General features: G+C 45.4%; 1 protein-coding gene across 1 annotated transcript in view; it reads right to left on the bottom strand.

The window, feature by feature from the left end:
* The window catches only part of NAA60 (N-alpha-acetyltransferase 60, NatF catalytic subunit), a 961,262-nt gene extending 943,937 nt beyond the window's left edge, over nucleotides 1–17,325 (bottom strand). The window contains exon 1 of the mRNA XM_044089782.1: nucleotides 17,214–17,325. Coding sequence (XP_043945717.1) covers nucleotides 17,214–17,323 — 110 coding nt within the window. The 5' untranslated portion in view covers nucleotides 17,324–17,325. The remainder of the gene's footprint in view (nucleotides 1–17,213) is intronic.
* Between the last annotated feature and the right edge of the window lie 4,181 nt (nucleotides 17,326–21,506).

Raw genomic sequence — 21,506 nt, 5'->3', positions numbered from 1 at the left:
GGTGCAGAGCCTGTCCGCTGTCAGAAAGGCCATGGACTGAAGTGTGTCTATTCTGGCCCCTATAAAATCCAGAACCTGAACAGGATGAAGAGATGACTTCCTGAAATTTATGGTAATGCTTAGGTGACAGGCCAAGAGTAAAAAATAATCCCTGGCAGAACACAGTAGATGCCTGGTGGGGGCGGTGAGGAGCCAGTCGTCCAGGTACGGAAAGACCTGAATTCCCTGAAGTCTCAGGTGAGCCATCACAACTGCCATGACCTTGGTGAACACCCTGGGGGCTGTGGTGAGGCCAAACGGGAGGACGCTGATCTGATAATGACTGGGCCCCAGCCGAAAGCGGAGAAACCTCCTGGATCGCCTGTCCGTGAGAATGTGGTAGTACGCATCCTTGAGGTCTACGGAGCACATCCAGTCGTTCTCTTGCAGGAGGGGGAGAATAGATTGTAGAGTGACCATCCGGAATTGGCAATGAACAGGTTCAAAGTTGACAGGTCAAGAACTGGCCTTAAGTCCCCTGTCTTTTTTGGCACCAAAAAGAATCTGGAGTAATAGCCCGACCTGGACTGCCCTGGGGGGACGTGCTGGATGGCCTTTTTTCTAGCAATTTCTTTATTTCTGAAGCCGCAGCCTCCCTCTGATTGGGTGGGACATCGGGGAGGCACTTCTCTAGAGGGGGAAGATTCACGAAGGGGATAGAGTAACCTCTGGATATTATTCGGAGCACCCAGCGATCTGTAGTAATGGACTCCCAACTTGCTATATGCTCCAAAAAACGCCCCCCGACTGCCTCCAGAGAGGGGCAGTCGGGCAACCCCTCAGGGATGCTGCGCGGGTCAGTTGGAGAAGGGTTCTCTTGACCCAAAATTCTTTGGCCCCCCTCTGCCTCTGGGCCGGTGTCCACCTTGTCCTCCCCTGCCTCTGAAGGACGAAGGGTCCGGAGCGGAACGGGACTGCTGAGACTTCCGGAACCACATCTTCTTTTGTCCTCTCTGGTTCCTTGAGAAGGACCTTTGAGGAGCCAAGAAGCTGATTCCGACGGCAGACAGCGTCTTCCCGTCTTTCTCGCTCTGGAGTAGCGTATCGCGGATGGTCTTGCCGATCAGCGTAGAACCATCAAAGAGAGCGTTCGCGAAAGACACCTTGAAGGGTTCAGCAAAGTCGGAGCCAGGCGTGACGCTGCAAGACAACCCCTGCTCCGCTGGCTCTAGCCACCCCCTCCATGGTATGGGAGGGAAGCCGCATAAAAGTGTTAGATATTGATTTTAGAGTGGCCATGCGAGCCGAGAAAGTTAGTTTGCCCTCGGCAGCCATGGACTCCGGGGGAGACCCAGCGTACTCTTATCAGATCTCGCTGAAGGCTAATGATGTGTGCCAAGTAATTCAGCGCCCTTATGGAAAAGGTGACTGAAGCAAACATCCGCTTTCCAATGCGGTCCATCATCCGAGACTCCTTTTCAGAAGGATGGACCGAGGAACTTTCTTGCACCAGTTCCTTCTTGGTGGCAGCCGCCACCACCATGGCATCTACCGGGGAACCTTTATTCCACGCTGGCTTGTCTGCGGGGGACTGAGCATTTTATCCGGTCTCCTAGGGATTGGCTCCACAGTGTCTGGCTCCTTCCATGCCCTGGTAGTAATCAGGTCTACCAGGGGGTCGGCTGGAGGGGACACCCAAGAGGTAGACGAGCCTGCATCAAACGCCTCCAGAAACACTGACTCATCCGAGGAAGGTTTCTGGGCTGACCACCCCCCTCTAATGCGCAGAATCTCCATAATGTCTCCAAAGGAGACGTCCTCGGGGGGTGACCTGGGGGAACCTTCCCCTTCCTCTAAGTCCATGTCCTCCGTGAGGGACTCGGGGGAGTCTAAGTGCCTCCTTTTACACTTTCGTTTGTGAGGGACCTCCTCTGCGGGACTGTCCGAGGAGGGCTCACCAACGGGGTCATGTTCCTCTACAGGAACTAGCTGGGGTGCAGACACAGGCTGTCCCTGGGGCCGGACGATGGAAGACAGGCCCATATGCGAGGGAATGAAGGGTGGATCCGTAGCACGAATCGGGGACCTCGAACCCTTCGACAGCACCCTCTCCACCACGACAAAGGCCGAAGGTGAACCACTCTCCCGGGCTCCGAGAGCAGTCCCCTCGGCTCCGACGTGAGGACCGACACTGGAGCCGACGCGATCGGACCCGAAAGGGAAGTGTGCTCCGACCGCAACGGAGCCGAAGACACACTCATCCCTGCGGATCCAAAGCTCAGCTCTCGGCCCCGAGAGCTCGGATCCAAAAGATGACCCGATAAACTCGAGGGAAAGGCCGGCATCGAAGTAGCAACTACTATCAGCGCCGACTCCCCGGCTCCCAGGCTACTCGGATCCGACGGCTCCGAAACCCGATAGTGGATCGGAGAAGGAGCGATGGGTGCAAAGAAAGGGGCCGAGCTCCCCCCTGGAGGGGGGGAGGCAAGAGCACTCCCATCTGCATCTGGGCCTGCAGGAATCGACGCATCATCCGGTCCATCTCTGCATCGGAAAGACTCCTAGTAGGCCTATAAGAAGTCACCAAGGCAGGCCGGGAAGGCCGCCTAGACGACCTCGAAGGTGACCGTGACTCCTCCTTCGGCCCCGGAGAGAAGCGTGGAGAACGGAGTCGAGAGGGGGAGGACCTGGAAACCCTCACGGGGGAACAGATCAGTTTAGTCGGCGGGGCCGAAGGGGCTGAGTCGGCCCGCAGCTTGTGACTTTTATGTCTATCTCTGCTCTCTTTCTCCCTCTCTCTATGCCTCTTCTCTTTCTTAGATGAGTCCCCCTCTCCCTGGGAAACAGTGGGAGGTTGAGTCCCAGCCAGGGGAGGGGGAGCTGAAAGCTGGACAGTCGCAGCTGCGATTCGTGCCACTGAGGGAGAGGAGGAAGAAGAATCCGCGGGCAAGAGTCCCGCCAGGATTAACTTGTTCCTCCTGTCTCTCAGCGCCCAGGGGTTAAAGGCCGCACATATCTGGCAGCCCGATGTTAAATGGGCTACCCCCAGGCAAAGAACGCACTGAGTGTGGCCATCCCCTGGGGACAGCTTATGACCACACAGTGCATTTTGAAAAAATGGCCTTAGGGCCCTCGGCAATGACACTCACGCACACACCCTAACATACAGATAAGGGGAAGGGGAACACACTAAACTTCAACTAAAATTGAACCAAAACTGATTTCAATTAACTAAGGGGTCTGAAAACACACACACACACACACACACACACACACACACACACACACACACACACTACAAATTTGAAGGAGATTTTAGAAAAATTCCCAACTTACTCTCACCTAACAGCCAAGAGTTTGTCACTCGTGCTTCAAGAAGCCGCGGCAAACGAGATCTGAGGACTGGAGGGAGGTAGCAGGGTATTATGGGTAATGGGGAGGAGCTGAGAGCCGGATCTTTAGCTTGGAAAGCTGCCGGCTTGGATCCAGGTCGGATCCGATACCCACAGGTTGCTGATCAAATGAAGTTACCTACTTCAGATATACAGTTATATTAGAAACTTACCATAACAGTAGATGTTTTAGTAGATCACTGTTGCTGCACTGAGTCTTCAGAATTAATGCCTCTAGGAATTTGGGGATGGCTCGAATATGAGATAATTTCACCAAACCCAAGCCAGCGGACACCCTTCCTACCAGACACCAGGACATCAATGGTATAAGGGAGTCATCAGCCAGCACCATATTTAGGTCTTTCATGCCTCAGGGACCATGGGTCCCATCTGATCCCTTTTGGTGTATATGACTCTAACTAGGAGTAGAAGGGGAGAATGAGGTGGGGGGGGGGGGTGTTAGGGCATAGTACCCACCACAACCTCAGGTAGGAAGAGAGAGAGATGCCCCACCACAACCTCAGGCAGGAAGAGAGAGAGAGAGAGAGTGGGAGGGGAGAGGGTACTGCAACAGTGATTTACTTAAACATCTACAATTATGGCAAGTTTCTAACAAAGCTGTACAATGTTACTCATAGTTACTGCTGCAGTACTGAATCCTAGGAAAACTCCCAAAGCTGATCATGAATGGGTGGTTGGCAACAGGTCAGGACCAGGGAGATGGGGCTCTGTTGAATGGCAAAGGCAAAGCTGGCTCTGGCACTGAAGATAGCACCACAGTTGTAATACTTAGTGAAGGTGTGGGCAGATGACCAAGTGGTTGCTTTCAGAACGGACGCAGCTTCTTTTGCTCTGGAAGAATATGCTGTTATGGAGACAGAAACCTGTTTGCAATGATGTTAACAGTAAAAGGCAATGTAGTAAGGTGTCCGTTTTTATATGGTCTGCTTGCCTATAGCTCTCCCTTCCTTTGCCCTCAGCAAAAGGTACCAGAATTTGGTCCACCCTGTAAGGGAATTTGGTCCTGTGTATGTAGAATCTCAGCAGTCTGTAAACATCCATTCTTTTTCCCTTGTTTTGGGAGTTTGAGAAGAAGACCGAGAGATAAAAAGTCTGGTTAAGAGAAAATTCTGATACAACCTTAGGCATAAAAAATTGAATTAGTCATTAGGGTGACTCCATCATTATAGAAGATTGGAAAGGGCTCCTTGCACATGAGGATTTGCAAAATCAGTGATGCACCTTGCAGAAGTCAAGGCTAGCAGAAGAATGGTTTTCCAGGTAAGCATTTTGATGACTGCAGAGGCGGCAGGCTCAAAAGGAGACAGAATGAGCTTCTCTAAAACAAAGTTAAAGTCCCAGGTAGGGATGGGGTGCCTCTTGAGTGTTCTTAGGTGTAATATCTTCTTGAGGAACTGCTTCATGTAGGGATGCAAGTAAGCAGAAGGGGTCATGGGCAGGTATGCAGAAAAAGCAGGGGCATGTACCTTGACAGAAGAGGAGGACAAGCCCTTTTTGTAAAGTGTGGATAGGTACAAAAGTACAAATAAACTGCCTGAGGAAAAAATCATTTATACTAACACCAAATAGAAAACTTTTTCTACTTAGCAATGTACAACTTTCTGGTACTTGGTTTTCTGGCTTCCTTGAAAAGAGATATCACATTCTCAAACTTATGTCCAGTAGTAATCAAGGACAAATTAACCTGTGAGGTTCTGGGTCTTGAAATATGGGCGAATAACAGACCCTTTGTTTTGAATGTGGTGAGACACAAATGTTGGCAAGGATCTGGTCCTCCCCTACCGAGTGAGAGCAGGTGGGACAGCCAGTGTAGTGCAATCAAGATCATCTTTGACCCATCAGCCCATCTTCCCTGATCTGTTACAAACCCTGAGAATGAGATGCAAAAGAGGGAAAACATATGCAAAAGTCCTGTCAGAGAGAAAGATGAACCATCCACTTTCCATGCCTATTTCTGAGGGGTTCTAGTGCGAAGCTTCCGCAGTTGTTTGTTATGGGTAGATGCAAAAAAGGTCTACTTCTGGCACACAATACAGGTGGACTAGGTCGAGAAAGATCTCTCTTTTTTGCAAGCACTAATTCGGTTCTCGGAGGGATATGCCCAGGTTGTCAGCTAAAAGCTTCTCCCTTCCTGGGATGTAAGACGATACTGGTGAGAACTGCAGTTCTTGGGCTACATGTCAGAGTTCCATTGCAAGCCTGCACAGATGACAGGAAAGAGTACCACCCCATTCATGTTTGTTTATGTACCCCATGACTGTGGTGCTGTAAGGATTTTTTGGGTCCTGGGTTCAGTTGTCTTTGAAAGTTTTCATGGCTCGAATGACTGGCATAATTTCTTTTACATTTATTTGCTGTCTTGAAATATACCTGTCCCATAATGCCTGCACTCTCAGATTTCTCAAGTGCGTCATCCCCAGGCCAAATCTGAACTAAGGTCACTACCTTGTCTCCTGATTTCTCCCTACCACCCACTGACACCCACACACTGCCTTTTTAGGCAAGTGCGGAGTGGAATGGTGGTCTCCAGGAAGTGTTGGTGGTAGAATTAGCAGGATTTTAGCATTCACTGTTGCTTTCTCATGTGGAGATTGGCTAGGGGGAACCATAAGGATGCAAGAAGCCATGTGCCCTAGAAACTTCAGGAAATCTTTGGTCAAGATGGCCTTCTGGCTACAAATAAGCTTAAAGTAGTTTACAAGAAAGGGCATCTTGTACTAGGAAAGAAAGGCTTTCTGTAGAATCCTGGACTGCCCCCAAAAACGTGACTAGGCACAACACAGACATTTGGAATGGAGGGTCAGGCATAAATTCTGATGCCACTCCATACTGGCTTGCATGGCTCTGTGAAGCTCTTCTAGAGATGCTGCCTATATGAGTCAGATGCCTAGATAAGGGTAGATGTGGACCCCTTTAGTTCTGTAAAAGATAATGACCAGTGCCTTTTTAGGCACGTGAAGAGTGGAACGGTGGTTTCCAGGAAGTGCTGGTGGTAGAATTAGCAGGATTTTAGCAATCACTGTTGCTTTCTCATGTGGAGATTGGCTAGGGGGAACCATAAGGATGCAAGAAGCCATGTGTCCTAGAAACTTCAGGATATCTTTGGTCAAGATGGCATTCTGGCCGCAAATAAGCTTGACGCAGCTTACAAGAAAGGGCATCTTGTGCTAGGAAAGAAAGGCTTTCTGTAGAATCCTGGACTGCCCCCAAAAACATGACACTGGTCACTAGGCACAACACAGACATTTGGAGTGGAGGGTCAGGCATAAATTCTGATACCACTCCATACTGGTTTGCATGGCTCTGTGAAGCTCTTCTAGAGATGCTGCTTGTATGAGTCAGATGCTCAGATAAGGGTAGATGTGTACCCCTTTAGTTCTGTAAAAGACAATGACCAGTGCCAAACATCTGGTGAAAGCTCTGGGTGCAGCAGATAAGCCAAATTGTAATACAAAGGATTGGAAGCAAGATCCTCTGCTTTTAAGTGCAGGAACAGTATGTGTTCCTCTGTAATAGAAATGTGAAGGTAGGCATCCTACAGTTCCAAGAACACCATCCATGCCTCCAGCACGATGAGAGGTAGAAGTGTGTTAAAGGTAAGCATTCTGAATTTGGGAACCACTAAAGGTTTGTTCAGTCTGGAAAGGTCCAAAATAGATCTCTACAATCCCTCCCTTCTGGGGATCAGGAAGAGCCTTGAATAGAATCCTTTGCCCATCTCTTTTGGGGAAGCTAAATGAAGGAATCCCTGTTGTACAGGGTCCTGTATCTCATTGGGAATAAGGCATCATGGTTGTTTTGGAACTAACCTAAGAAAGGAGGAATCCTACAAAGTTGCAAGTAGTAGCCTTTCTTTATATTTTAGAGCACCCACTTGTCCTGGGTGATTTGCATCCAGGCTGTGGAAAACAGGGAAATCCTTCCCCCCTAGTGTTTGTGTGAGTTAAGAGAAGAGGGTTGAGGTAGGATTTGGAAGGGGAAAGGAAGTTTTTGGAATAGTCATAGCTGCTCCTTACTGGGCCTGGGGTCGTTTAACTCTCTCAGGTGTGTCGCAGTGTAATGTTGCAACTTTTTATGGAACTTGGTCCTTTGTCCCTTGAAATGCTTCAGTTTGTCTTGTTTGGGGAGGGGGGGTTAACAAGATAATTTCTGCCATATCTAGGTAGTGATGAAGGATAACAGTCCACTCAGATTTCAAGGTCTACTTCTCATACAAACTCATAGGTTCATAGGTAGGTACTAGGCTATCGGCCCTGGGGCCTATATAAGCCTAGCCAAAAAGGTCCCCTTGTTTTCGCCACCCAAGAAAATTATTTTCCTGTGTCCCTGTCAATCAGTGCTGCAAAAGTGATCCCCAGGGAAAAGACTTGATTTTTACTTAAGTTCATAAATTAGTACTAGACTAACTGTTCTTCTGGGCCATTTTAAGTCTAGACAATTACCTTATGTAAGAATTGAACCCTGCACCTTGTGTCTGTAAGGTAAACAGTTTATCCATTATACCAACTTCCCACCCCAGGTGCTGAAACACCTTCTCAGCAGGAGGTCCAAAGAGAAACTACTTGTCTAAGGGTGCAATAAGGAGGTCAACTTTTCATCCTCTGACAGCAGCTGATCCCACAGACAAGCATGTCTCCTAATCACAGACCCTGTAGCAGCTGCCCTACATGATGTGTCTAGAACATCACAGCTGCATCTAAGAGAATGTGTCTCTGTTTTTTCCCTTGCGTTTTTTGTGAACTCTGGTAGTCAGATTGCTAACCAACGACATTTCAGGGTAGTTAAATCTTGAACCAAAATATTTAGAAGCAAAAATATACCAACGCTTAATAGTGCGTTGGTTAAATTTAGCACAAAACCGACAGCAAGGCACGTTGTGATCAGGGCCTAGGCAAGGAATACAGTACAAATGAAAATCCTTATGAGGTATTTGCTTCCCACAAGTAATGCAATTATTAACTTTTACTGACATCGGTAAGGAGCAAGAAAAAGTTTCCCAAATGGGGTACTTAGCTTTAGTTTGAAGACTTTGGTTCTGAAACTTGAAAACGAAAATTTCAGGAGTTGGCTGACTGGCACTTGCGAACTGCTTCTGCTTCGGGCACCGCACGGCAAGAAAGATGGATTAAAATGGCATCGGCTGCATGTTTTATACCCCTGACGACCTGACATCATGGAAAGTACAGTTTTGTACCTACCATAAATGTAGATGTCCGAACTGGATAGCATCTGCAGTCATAACAACTGGGTTGTCCTGTCGTCAGGCAGCCCTTCGGTCGGCCGGATTCCAAAGTCCGGGTCTGGCTTCGGCTGATGTCGCACTTCACCCGATGTCATCTCTGTTGGTCTTCGGGTATAAAGGCATCAGCCGACGCCATTTTCCTCAGTGTTTCTTGCCCCAGATGCCAGTTGCCCTCTTGGAAGGCTAAATTTTGGATAAATGCCAATGTTTCCAAAAAGATAGAAGGCAAACACAAAAAATAAGCATGTATGTACATATATACAAACAAATACACCATAAGAGACTCCCCCCCGCCAGCTAGCTATTAGGAGGGTAAATACCCTAGGAGTACCACAGAGGGGAAGGAGGGAGGGTAATCCTGACTGCAGATGCTATCCAGTTCGGACATCTACATTTATGGTAGGTACAAAACTGTACTATGTCCTTCATGGATGCATCTGCAGTCATAACAACTGGGTAGAATACCATAGCCAACTAGGGGAGGAGGAAGAATAGATTATGGTGTGGATAAGATCCCTTGCAGTACAGCAGTGGCAAACCCTGCTTGGGATCTGGAATACAGAGGTAAATTATAATGTTTGGCAAATGTATGCACGGAGGTCCAAGTAGCCGCCTCAATAATGTCCTTGGTTGCCACTCCTCGTAAGAAGGCTGTGGTAGTGGCTGTTGCCCTTGTAGAATAAGGCCTTATGTTCTGTGGAATTGGTTTTCCATGAAAGGAGTAACAGAATCGTATGCAATTTCCTATCCATTTGGAGATTGTCTGTTTGGAAATTGCTTTTCCTTCCCTTCCTGTTGCATAGGCTACAAACAGCTGGTCAGTTTTTCTGTTACTTTTTGTTCTGTCCAGGTAGTAGCGTAGCTGTCTATGTACATCCAAGGTATGCAGCATTCTTTCCCCTCTGTTTTGTGGGTTTGGGAAGAAGGTAGGTAGGTGGATTGCCTGGTTTAAAGACACTCTGGATACCACCTTAGGCATAAATGTAGGATTAGTCCTCATGGACACTCTATCTTGGTGGAAGATTAGGAAGGGTTGTACTGCCATTAGGGCCTGAAGTTCAGAAACCCTTCTTGCTGAGGTTATTGCCAGTAGGAAAGCAGTTTTCCACGATAGATGCTGCAGGTCTGCTGTTGCTGCTGGTTCAAAAGGTGCAGTGTCAACTTTTCCAGCACAAAGTTCAAGTCCCAAGCTGGCAATGGTGGTTTCCTAGGAGGTTTTACATTCTTGATCCCTCTGAGGAACTGCCTGAGTAAAGGATGTGAAAAGACAGGTGGATCAAAGCTGTATTCTGCTGAAATAGCTGATGCATGTATCTTGATGGAGGAATAGGACAGGCCTGTATGTAGAAGCTCTGCCAAATACTCCAGAATGTTAGCAATGTCTATATTGGACACATCTTTTCCTCTTTCAGCGCTCCAAATGACAAACCTTTTCCATTTTCCTGCGTAGTTCCTTCTTGTTGAAGGTCTGCGGGCTTCAAGGATAATGTCTTTAACCCTTTGGGAAAGCTCTGGATTAGTTGCTGCTATGTGATGTTCCATGCAGTCAGTTGCAAAGTTTTTAGGTTTGGATGCATGATGCTGTAGTTGTTCTGGGTTAACATCAAAGGCATCAGGGGTATTGGCCATATTTTGTCCCGGGACATGCTCCTCAGCAATGGGAACCAGTGTTGTCTTGGCCAGTTTGGAGCTATCAGGGTTATCCTTGGACGTTCCTCCTTGATTTTTAGTAATACCTTGTGTATCAAGGGAAGAGGTGGGAATGCATATGCTGTCAGACCTTTCCAGCTGAAGGAGAGCGAGTCCACTTTCCATGCAAGTGGGTGGAACGTCCTTGTGCAGAATTTTTTGAGCTGGTGATTGAGAGGGGAAGCAAATAGGTCTATCTGTGGCATTCCCCATTTCTTTGAGATGGCCTTGAAGATGTCCGGGTGTAGCATCCATTCGTGAGCATCCGAGGTGGTTCTGCTTAACATGTCTGCTAGAGTATTCTCTTTTCCTGGTACGAACATTGCCTGTAACTGGATGTTGTAGCTGAGCGCCAGGTTCCAAAGGTCCAAAGTCATTCTGCATAGGGGGTATGAATGAGTGCCTTCCTGTTTGTTGATGTACCACATGACTGTGGTGTTGTCTGTCCTTATCATCAAATGTCCTGCTTTGAGGAATGGTCTGAATTTTTGGATTGCCAGCTTTACTGCCAGCATTTCTTTTAGGTTGATGTGCAAATGGAGCTGGTCCTGTGTCCACAATCCTTATGCGCATTTGTCCAGCATGTGAGCCCCCCATCCTAGGTCTGAGGCGTCTGTTGTGATGGTTTGGCTTGCTTGATAGGTGTGGAAAGGTAGGCCTGGATTTGACTGGCATGCTTGAGCCCACCATAGGAACTCCTGTTTTAGGCATGGGATTAGAGGAATTTCTGCTTCTAGGCTGTGCCTGTGTTGGGACCATAAATTCTTTAGGTACCACTGTAGTTTTCTCATATGTAGTCTGGCATGTGGAACCAAGATTATGCAGGATGCCATGAAGCCCAAGGCCTGCAGAACTTTTCTTGCTGTTAGCTTGTTCTGTTTTGTTAGTGCCAAGAAGTAAAGAGGGAGTTCTTTTTGTTTTTCTGCAGTTAGGAATGCCATTTGTTTTACTGTGTCCAATTCAGCGCCCAAGAATGTCCTTGTTTGGGATGGTATCAGCCTTGACTTTTGTAAATTGACTGTGTATCCCAGTGCTTGTAGCAAGTAAATGACCCTTTGTAAATCTGTTGTCAGCTTGCTTTTGTTGTCCCCCTGTAGCAGACAGTCGTCCAGGTATGGATAAATTTGGATTCCCTGTAGTCTGCAGTGAGCGATTACTGATGCCAGGCATTTTGTGAATACTCTGGGCGCAGTAGATAAGCCAAAAGGCAATGCTGAGAATTGATAGTGCTCTGATCCTGCAAGAAATCTGAGGTATCTTCTGCAAATTGGTCGTATGGGGACGTGCAGGTATGCCTCCTTGAGATCTAGAGTTACCAGCCAGCACTCCTTGCCCAGCATGGGAAGAAGTTGCTGGAGGGTCAGCATTTTGAATTTTGGGACAATGATGTATGTATTTAAGGTGGACAGGTCGAGAATAGGTCTCCAGCTTTTTTCCTTTCTTGGAACTAGGAATAGTCTGGAGTAGAATCCTTTGCCTTGTTCTGTTATTGGCACTTTTTCCACAGCTCTCATCTTTGTTAGATGCATTATCTGCTGTAGAGCTTCTGTTTTTTGATTTGGAGGCAGGTTTGGCATTCCTCTTTTGACTGGTAAAGTGTGGAAGTGGAACCGGTATCCTTGGTCTATGGTTTGCAGAATCCACTTGTCTTGTGTGATATTGTGCCAGTTTTTCGAAAATAAGGTTAATTTTCCGCCTAATGGTGCTGCTATTTGTTCCCTGGTAGGCGGAGTTAGAATCAAGTCACTGTGCTGTTGTAGTGGCAGTGGCTGTGTCTGTGCCTCTGTTATTACCTTGCCACTGTCGTCCTCTGTAGGCACCCCCTCTGGATTGATTTCTGCCTCTGGGACGTCTATTCCTGCCCCTTTGGGATCTTGTGGAGTCAGGAAAGGACTAATTTTTGGCAGGCCAGTTCCTGCTAAACCTTGGGGGTTGAACTTGCAAGAAATCTTTAACTGTTTGTACAGATTTTGCCTTTTCTTCCATTTTCTTCATTACCTGCTGAGCAGGTGTACCAAACAAACTGGCCTTATCCATAGGTGCATCTAATAACTTAGCTTTAACATGATCCGGTAAGACCTGTTCCTTCAGCCATGCATGTCTTCTTATCACTGTGCCAGTCATGGCTGATCTAAATGAAGCCTCCAGTGCATCATAGCCACATTTTAAGGAATGGTTACTAACCTGTTGTATGTTATTTACCATTTCTAATATATATTTCTTATCTATAGAATCATAATAGGATAGCTTTTTAGTTAACTGATCAAGCATAAACTCTTGGTATTGTATCATGTGAAACTGACAATTTAAAGCTCTAGCTGAGAGAGTAGCAGAGGTGTAAACCTTTTTGCCCCATCTGTCTAAAGACCTGGCTTCCCTTTGAGAAGGAATAGGGTTTTTTGCTGTGGTCGAGGCTGCTGCCTTAGGCCCCTGGGATATGGTTTCGGGGTCTGCAAGTGGGGCCTTGTATAAGTGGTGATGAGTGTCTGGGACCCTGTAAAATCTATCTGGTTTGACAGGGGCTGGAGGTAAGGAATCTGGTGCAGTGCAGACATCATTAAATGCATTGTCCACAACAGAGAGGACAGGAGGTATAGCTAAAGGCCTGTGTTGTGGTAGGTGCAGAAAAGTCCTAAGTCTTTTTCTGGAATCTGAGAAATCCTGTTCCTGCCATTGGAAATGTTCTCGCATGGCATGTAAGGTTTCCCCAAAGGAGAATTCTTCTGGTGGAGAAGCAGCTGGAATGGATTCTTCAGCATCTGAGTCTTCATAATTGGAGAACTGAGCCTCTGGCTGGTCTGTAATATCAGTCTCCTCTGCGGAATCATCAGAGGACACAGGCTCGGGGGGCTCTGCTCTAGGTCTCTTTTCTGGGGGCTGAGAGGCCCTGTCTGGGTGAGATTGAGATCCCCTAATTAAGGATATTAAATCCTCTGCCAGAGTAAGCATTTGTGAACTAGAAGTGGGCCTAGTAGGGGGGGGGCTTAACAGGCACTGTTTTAGTAGATTTGGCTGCTTTAGCCCTGGCAAAGGCCTTAATAGACATGGCTGCAGGAGGCCTAGCAGCACCACGTGCTGGGGTAGAGACATCCAAAGGGATGGTGTCTGATAAGTCACTAGTAACCACTGTAGGTAAGATTTCTGAGGCCGTTTCAAGTAAGGTAGCAGGAGCCTCAGTAGTAGTCATTGATTCAGCTGTGCTTTGATCAGTTTTCTCGGTTTCGGCCGAAACAGAGACACTCATGGTTTGCTTAACCATGGTTTCGCCGAAACCGCGGACCGCGAGTGTCGGTCTTTTCTTTGCGTTTTTAACAATCTGGGTAGTCGGAGGATCTGACGGCATATTGTACGGCAAATCTGGGCCGAACAACTCTTCAGCAAACTCCGGCCGACGCCTAAGCGTTCGTCGGTTGAATGAGGCACAGGCTGAACAGGCTGCTACGTCGTGGTCTGGGCCTAAGCAAGGCAAACAGTAAGAGTGGAAATCTTTATGAGGTATTTGTTTCTCACAAGTTAAACAGTTATTGACTTTTTCTGACATCGGCTGAGGCAAGAAAGAGTCCCCAACGGGGTACTTAGCTTTTAGAAGTCTTCGAAGTAGTATTCGGGAGTAGTAATCTCTGGATCTGACCGACCGGCACTTGCGAACAGCTTCTGCTTGGCCACGCGGCAAGAAAGACTGAGGAAAATGGCGTCGGCTGATGCCTTTATACCCGAAGACCAACAGAGATGACGTCGGGTGAAGTGCGACATCAGCCGAAGCCGGACCCGGACTTTGGAATCCGGCCGACCGAAGGGCTGCCTGACGACAGGACAACCCAGTTGTTATGACTGCAGATGCATCCATGAAGGACATCAGGAGACAGCAACTGAAGCAGAACCCAAGACTTTGTTAGTCAGGCTGACTGAGGGCAACCTGCCAGCAGATTACCCAAATGTAATGACTGCAACAGTGAAACACGAAGAACATCATCACAACCGCATCTAAGAGAGTGTCTGAACACCTGGAGGTTAACACTGGACAGTTCCTGGATCTCCCTCTTAAGGATCTTACCTTGAATCCCTTCTGCTTTGGTTTTAATCTGTTCCTGTACAGATGCAAAGTATTTGTGCATGTGGAACTGTCAGCTGAGAGCTCTTATGGCCAGGGTAGACTAAGTGCATGTTTTCTTGACCAAACTGGCCTAAGATCCTACTTTCCCTATCACCTGGCAAGGGGTTCTTGAATCCAGACCCTCTGTTTCCCTTGGCAGACTCAAGAGACACCACAGCTGGGTCTGCCAGTTGATTCTTGTAAAGATGTTTATGGGTGTTAGGCACCCCTACAGAAGCAGGCTGGCTTCCCTGGAATAGGAAGTACAGAATCAGACTGCAAAGATATGCGGGAGAACACATCATTCAGTGAAGGATGTCTCCAAAAGATAAAACCCTATAAGGTGAACCCTTGTACAACGTGTCTTCAGAATCTAAGTCAAGATATTGTTAAGAGGGTAAGTGTTCCACATAAACTAGTTCCTCCCGATCAGAATCACAGGAAAGAGTTCCTCTGTGGAGAGATGTGTTTGTTTTTCTTTTCTTTCTGTCATAAGTTCCCTTTCCAGGAAAGGCTGTTTGGTTTCATGAAGTCCATGAAATCCTGCACCAGTCTGACAAGGTCATATGCTGAATCCGGCGATCTAGGCAATGAAGGCTGGATGAACTCCAGATGCCACTTTGACTCAAGAGCCTTGAGTCTGGGTCTGACAAATGGTAAAGCCTCAGAACACAGACAGGCAACTGTGCCCTCAGACCAGCCTACAGGAAGATCTTCCCCATCTACTATCAAAGGGATCCCTCTTTCTCACTTCAAGACTGAGGAACATGAGTTAGAAGTTGGGACCTACAAACTGCCTCAGTCCCAACTGATGTCCACCCTGTTCCAGCTTGCGAGAACATGAAAGGAGCCAAAGACATGACAGCCTCTACAGAAGTCATGCTAGAGGACTCAGGCCAACTAAAAATTGCTATAGGGGGTCTGCAAATGTGCCTCACCTGAATTAACAATTTCAAGCTGGTACAGACTGTCGGACACCACAAGGATATCGCCACCCACCCTGACACATTTCGCCTTACTGCACTTCTCTTTACATTTTTTCAGGATGTCGGCCTGGGGACCAGTGAATGAAATTGCATGCATAAGCCTAATACTACCTTCTACAAAGCATCTACTGAGGGTGTCAGCCCTATGCCTAACAGTCATATAAGTAAACCAGGCGCAAAACTGACAATTAGGGATTTCATGCTCAGGGCTAAGCAAAACAAATGAAAGTACTGTGCAGAATCTGTCTTTCGCATGTAAGGCAGTTTCTGCGCTTAACTGGCATTAATCACAAACAACTTCTAACAAAGGAATAAAAAGAGGTTCCCTAACATTTTATTTAGCTTTGGTGTCTCTGATTTCAGGCTTGACTGACAAACTAATGATCAATTCAAAATGTTTAACATCAATCTAAGACAGCAAGAAAGAACTGAATACAATGCCAGCTGAGGACTCTTTTATACCATTGACATCAGGTAGGAAGGGTGTCCGCCAGCTGGAGGATAGGGAAATTCTCTGGTATGAGGGCCAAACGTGAACTCATGCAGGTAGGAATTCCCAAGACAGAGCACTGCAAAAGTGACTATGATGAACATCTGTACTGCCTTCTGTGTTTGCAAATGTACATAACCCTCTCCTCTCCACCCCTAGGACAGGAGAGGAGGACACACACCCCTTCACTCTTCTCCTTCTATGCCTGGCTCCTACAGCATCAGGACAGCTAACTAAACCCCTGTCATATAGTCACAGTTAGGACTCCAGCTATTTGTGCTACAGAGCTAGTTTACTGTATGTAATCTTTTAAAAGCCATGGCCATGTATATTTAGCATTTAATAATGACCTACCTTCTACTGATAGGAGTTGAAATATCCCTTTCATTTTATTACAGTTAGTGAGTGTTATTTCTGTTGCAGAGACTCTTAATATTTCTGGCATGTTTTGATGTCTAAGCCAACATCTCTGATCTGGTGGGTATTACACCTAGAATGATATTTTGTAAACACAAGAATATGAAGCAGACAGTCACTCTACTTTAAAACAAGACTCTTTCTCAAATAAGATATACTTTATGAGAAGTAAATTAAATGCCAATATTGCACTGCTTTGCAATATATGGGGGAAAGAAATGAGCTCCTACACCCAGTTACCAAATGTAAGTAAAAATAATATGCTAATCCTAAAGGTGTAATATATGTGCCTAGGTGTACTATACATAGTCAGAAATACACATTGACGACACTAGACATATAAAAGTATAGCCACTGAAGTTTAACAAAACAAAGAATGAAGAATAATGGGTAAAATTATATTTTTCCATACTGGAAATGGTGCTGGAAAGTGTTTTGGGTAGAAATTTGATAGTAAGTTACGATCAATGGAAAGTAAATGCTAAGTAAAACCAAACGCCTGTACCCCACCATGCAGGTTTTAAAACTAAGAGGTTGCAGTCTAAAGATCCAAAACATTAACACTGTGTTCCTACTGGAGGAATAGCTCAGAACGGAAAGAAGACAGTATAAAGGGCAGACAAAAAGTTTTTGTTCATAACTATATTAATTGGTTTTCTACATAAAAATGTGAAAAATACACTAATGCTCAATGACCATATGCGACAAAAATATTAAACATTTTTCTAATGTCTGAAGCCTTTCATTTTAATAGCAATAAAAAGGTTTCAGTTATCACATGCTTTAGTTACTTCATTTACTCTGTAAAAATGACCAAGGTTAAAAGTCCAGATGTGAAACTTCACCTTATTCTTCAAACGGGAAAAATGTCAAGCATGAAAGTCAAGTTACAGGGACTACTTACTCTATTGGGAACCACTCCCTACAAAGTCTCTTCACTGTATCTATGTCATCCTGGCAAAGAAATCGCAGCTTGATTTCACGGAGTGTAGTGGGTGTCACTTCCTCTGTCATTCACACCTAGTAAAAGAAACCCATTACAAATTGAGATTTAAACCCACTGTTTAATATTCACTTCTAGGTAAAAATACAGTACTTGAAGCTAACAACTGTTTTATATATGAAAGTACTTAATAAAAAGCAGATAAGTAACCGCTCATTAAAGCAAAAGCATTTGACAATGGCTTCTAAAGCAAATACCATGTGTAGGACTGTATCCTGTTGCCAACAGTCCTAGCTTGTGTAGGACTGCTGGCAACAGGTTATAACCCCTCTGACAAAATGTGAGCCAGAAGTCATCAGCAAATGCCTTTGTTTCAATTGACACTGACAGACATGCATCTATATAAAGTTATTTACAAGCTACTGAATAGAGTAAACTTAAGACCCCAAGATGAAGAAATCATAAATGTGGTAATCTGCTGTTATTTTAGACCAATCATGAAAAAACAGGCAAAACAACAGCCCACTTTCCCCTGCTGAGCTAAAGGAGTAGAAGAGTTGGAGGAAAGACACTTATTTGGATCTCCATTAGTCTTGTACCCTGTTGGAGTTGATTGCGTGTGTGTGTGTGTGTGTGTGTGTGTGTGTGTGTGTGTGTGTGTGTGTGTGTGTGTGTGTGTGCGCGCACACGTGTGTATGTGTGTGTGTGTGTGTGTGTGTGTGTGTGTGTGTGTGTGTGTGTGTGTGTGTGTGCGCGTGTGCATGTGTGTGTGTATCTCCCCCATCAGAAAATAAGATTCTGAGTAGAACACTAGAAGGTGGAAAAGTTGCCATAAACTGCTACTGGTAGGTCCTTGCCCTTCTAGATCCAAATGCACCTCCTAATCTGGAACACCAAAGAAATATGTATTTACATGAATACATCTTTCAAAATAACAGTATCAGGTAAGGACAAGAACCATGCATGTACTTAAAAGCTCCAAATGTAACTGATAATCTCACTTTTGAGTCCATAATACTGAAAGAACATTTCAAACTGAAACATAGAAAAAAAAAAAACATTCTATATGCAAAAGACCAAAGCTTTATTGGTTTCTCCTTGCAGGAAGAACTTGGCAAGTCCTGTACGGCCACTGATACTTGCAATACTATTACTCTGATGAATTTACAAACTCACAATATAAACAATTGCCCCCAAAGCTAAAGCAGATAAATGCAGACTTTCAAGTCATATCTACCTAAAGCACACAGCAACAACAAGAGAAGTAAAAAGCAAGCCGGTCACACCAGGTACTTAGCGTATTTCCAGATTAATCGGAACGCTTTTGTCACATCAGTTCCACCCATTTGTTAAAACCACAGTTAATTTTCAACACATCATAAAAAACATATATTATAATAACAATAATAATCTACTACAAACTCACAAGAAATGTTGGTTATTAGACAATTAACTGTGCTTTTAACAAATGGGTGGAAATGATGTGAATTAATTAAGAAAGGGGTGGAGAAATGGATTTATATTGTGTGTTTGTGCACTATGATTTTATTCTGAAGAAGTCTGACATTAAGTAAGACGAAAGAGTTCTGATTAAACTGGAAATACACTAAGTACCTGGTGTGAACGGCTTGCTTTTTACTTCTCTTGCTGTTGCTGCGTATCTACCCAAGGCCCCATAGCCGGCCTTAGGCATAGGCCAACTAGGCGGCCGCCTAGGGTGCCGCTGTAGCAGGGGCACTTTTTCAGTATTTATTTGGTGTAGGTACACCAGGATGGGGTCACCAGATGGTGTGGTAGGGGGCGCCGTGGAGCTCTCTTGCCTAGGGCACCATTTGACCTAAGGCCGCTCCGGTAAGGCCCTCACAGTTTTACCTCAGTATCCTGAGAGTTAAGGTAGACATATGCTGTGTCTATCTAATTTAATGCAGGGGATGTCTAGATTTTCATGCTATGGCTATCTAATGACTTTAGAGTCTTATTAGTGCTGTGGCCACACAAGAAGCCACCTAACATTTAAGGCAGATGAAGCACTGTTTCTCAATATTCTCATACCATGCCATGTTGGTCTAAGGCCACTGCAGACTGCTGGTGATAATTCAGCCACATCACATTAAAAAGTACCATGAGAAATAAGGCAGCTGAGGGGTAGAGTCTCACTCCATGTTTATCTAAGGCTGCTAGAGTCTTATTGGTGGTAAATCTGGCCACACTACAACTACCCTTACAACTAAGGTAGATGACATGAGGGTATACACATCGTATTTGTCTAATGCTGCAAGTCTTATTGATGATAATGTAGCCAAACCATATAAATACCCTAAGAGCTAAGAGGATTCAGATGATTGGCCAAAACCACTTCAATAATATGATAATATGAGCATAAGAGTTACAAGTCAAATGAATTGCGATGCCACTTCCTCCTTGCCAGTACTCACCCTTAGGCCATGGCTCCCTTTTCAAGAAAGACCAGGCCAGTCATACCATAGGTGAATTTATGAATACCCATCCAGCTATCCAGCACATTTTTAAAGACAATGAGAGTGTTACAATGCTTAATTTGGAGAAAAAGTTTGCTCTATAAATGGGATAGGTGCTGCATGCAAATCTATCCCTCTACCTTGCGTTATTTATTTGTTGGAGAATTAGGCTTCTGCTTCTAGTGTTGGTAGGACTGTTTGATTTTTGGAGGTAAAAATAATTCTTGGACTACTTGATCCCCTATGGAGTTCTCCTATGGAGTCTATGAGATACTAACTGTAGAGTTTCCAGTTGTTTGGCATGCTTAGTGAGGTACATCCCAAATGGTGCACTATACTCAGTGGTGGGTCTAATCAGTGCAGAGTGCACATGTTGAGTGAGGTAGGGGAGAAATGGCTCCTGAGGGTACTCATGGCAGCATGAAGAGAAAGACATATCCCAGATGACTACAATAAGCACACTACTGCCAATGTTCTAGAACAAGGGAGACAACCACAACTGTGAGCATTATAGAAGTACAATGCATGAAAATTCTGGAGAGGGTGACTGATAAACAAATACTCAGAGTAGTAGAAAGTAAGATGTGAAGTCTGGATTCAAATCACAATACAGCACAACTGAACTAATGTTTGCAGTGACACAGATACTTGAGAAGAAGCTAAAAATGAGGAAAGAGTCCAATTGGGCATTCCCAGACTTGGAGAAAGCAGGTGACAAGGTCCCAAGAAAGATGATTTGGGTAGTCCTGCAGTGGTTTGAAGGCACAGAAACACTGGTAGAATTAGTGCAAGCTATGTACAAGGACCCAATAACTCAAGTACGAACAGTGTTAATCTTAAAGAGGGGTTCTTAGTGGGAGTGGGTATGCGTCAAAGTTCAAATCTGAACCCAGTGCCGTTCATACTGGTGATGGACTACGTCAGGTCGGCAGGGTCTTTTACGCCCATGATCTTGTTCAGATCAACAAAGATGCTGTATGCAGACAATGTGGCATTACAGGCAGATTCTGAACAAGAATAAGCTCAGGGAACCTCCTCTACTCTTTTTGACAGGTGCTGCGGGATCTTTTACATCCACCTGAGCTACCATCAAATCATGCAAGGAGGCCTCAGTTTAACATCCCATCTAAAGGATGGCACACTTGTAACAGCAGCATCCCCGTGTTGCATTTCGGTGAGAACAGAATCCACAGCCTTCTGGTCTTGCAGCACCGAAAGTGAGATCACTACCTGCAGAGCCACTGACACAGCTCTAAAGTATAAGCTGGAGCCAGGGGTTGCTTATTGAATGCAACAATATTGCACTTTTTAGCAATGTTTTCTGTACACCAGCTACTGACAGGTGTAAGCTGGCATTTGTTTACCGGGATAGCCACTGGGATGAGCCCATTTTCAGTGGAGACCCTGGGAGAAAAGCTCCACAAACATATGAACATAGAAGAGAATATAACAATATGATAATTTTCTCAAAGTATATGCACATAGGCGAGTAATTAATAATTAGATATAGTAAAGGTAAAACAGAAGTTGTCATTTAGGTGCAACTAAATACAAACTGCAGAGTAAGAGAAAAAGGCCAATATTACATAAAGCTACTGCCAAAAGTGTAGCTAGGCTATTGTGATGATGTGAGGTAGTGCCAGGTATGCCAGGAGTAGTGGAGTACGGAAGTCGATGTGTAACATATGCCAGCATAGCTAGCTGGAGTTTTGTAAAGAAATGTATGCAATTTGTATATCAAACTAATTAGTACAAGTGTTTGTGTTGAAAATGTATT

This window comes from Protopterus annectens, chromosome 12.part0 (assembly GCF_019279795.1).
Source record: "Protopterus annectens isolate FY-2018-M chromosome 12.part0, PAN1.0, whole genome shotgun sequence".
Classification (NCBI taxonomy): Eukaryota; Metazoa; Chordata; order Ceratodontiformes; family Protopteridae; genus Protopterus; species Protopterus annectens.
This window is presented reverse-complemented; position numbering and strand designations above follow the sequence as displayed.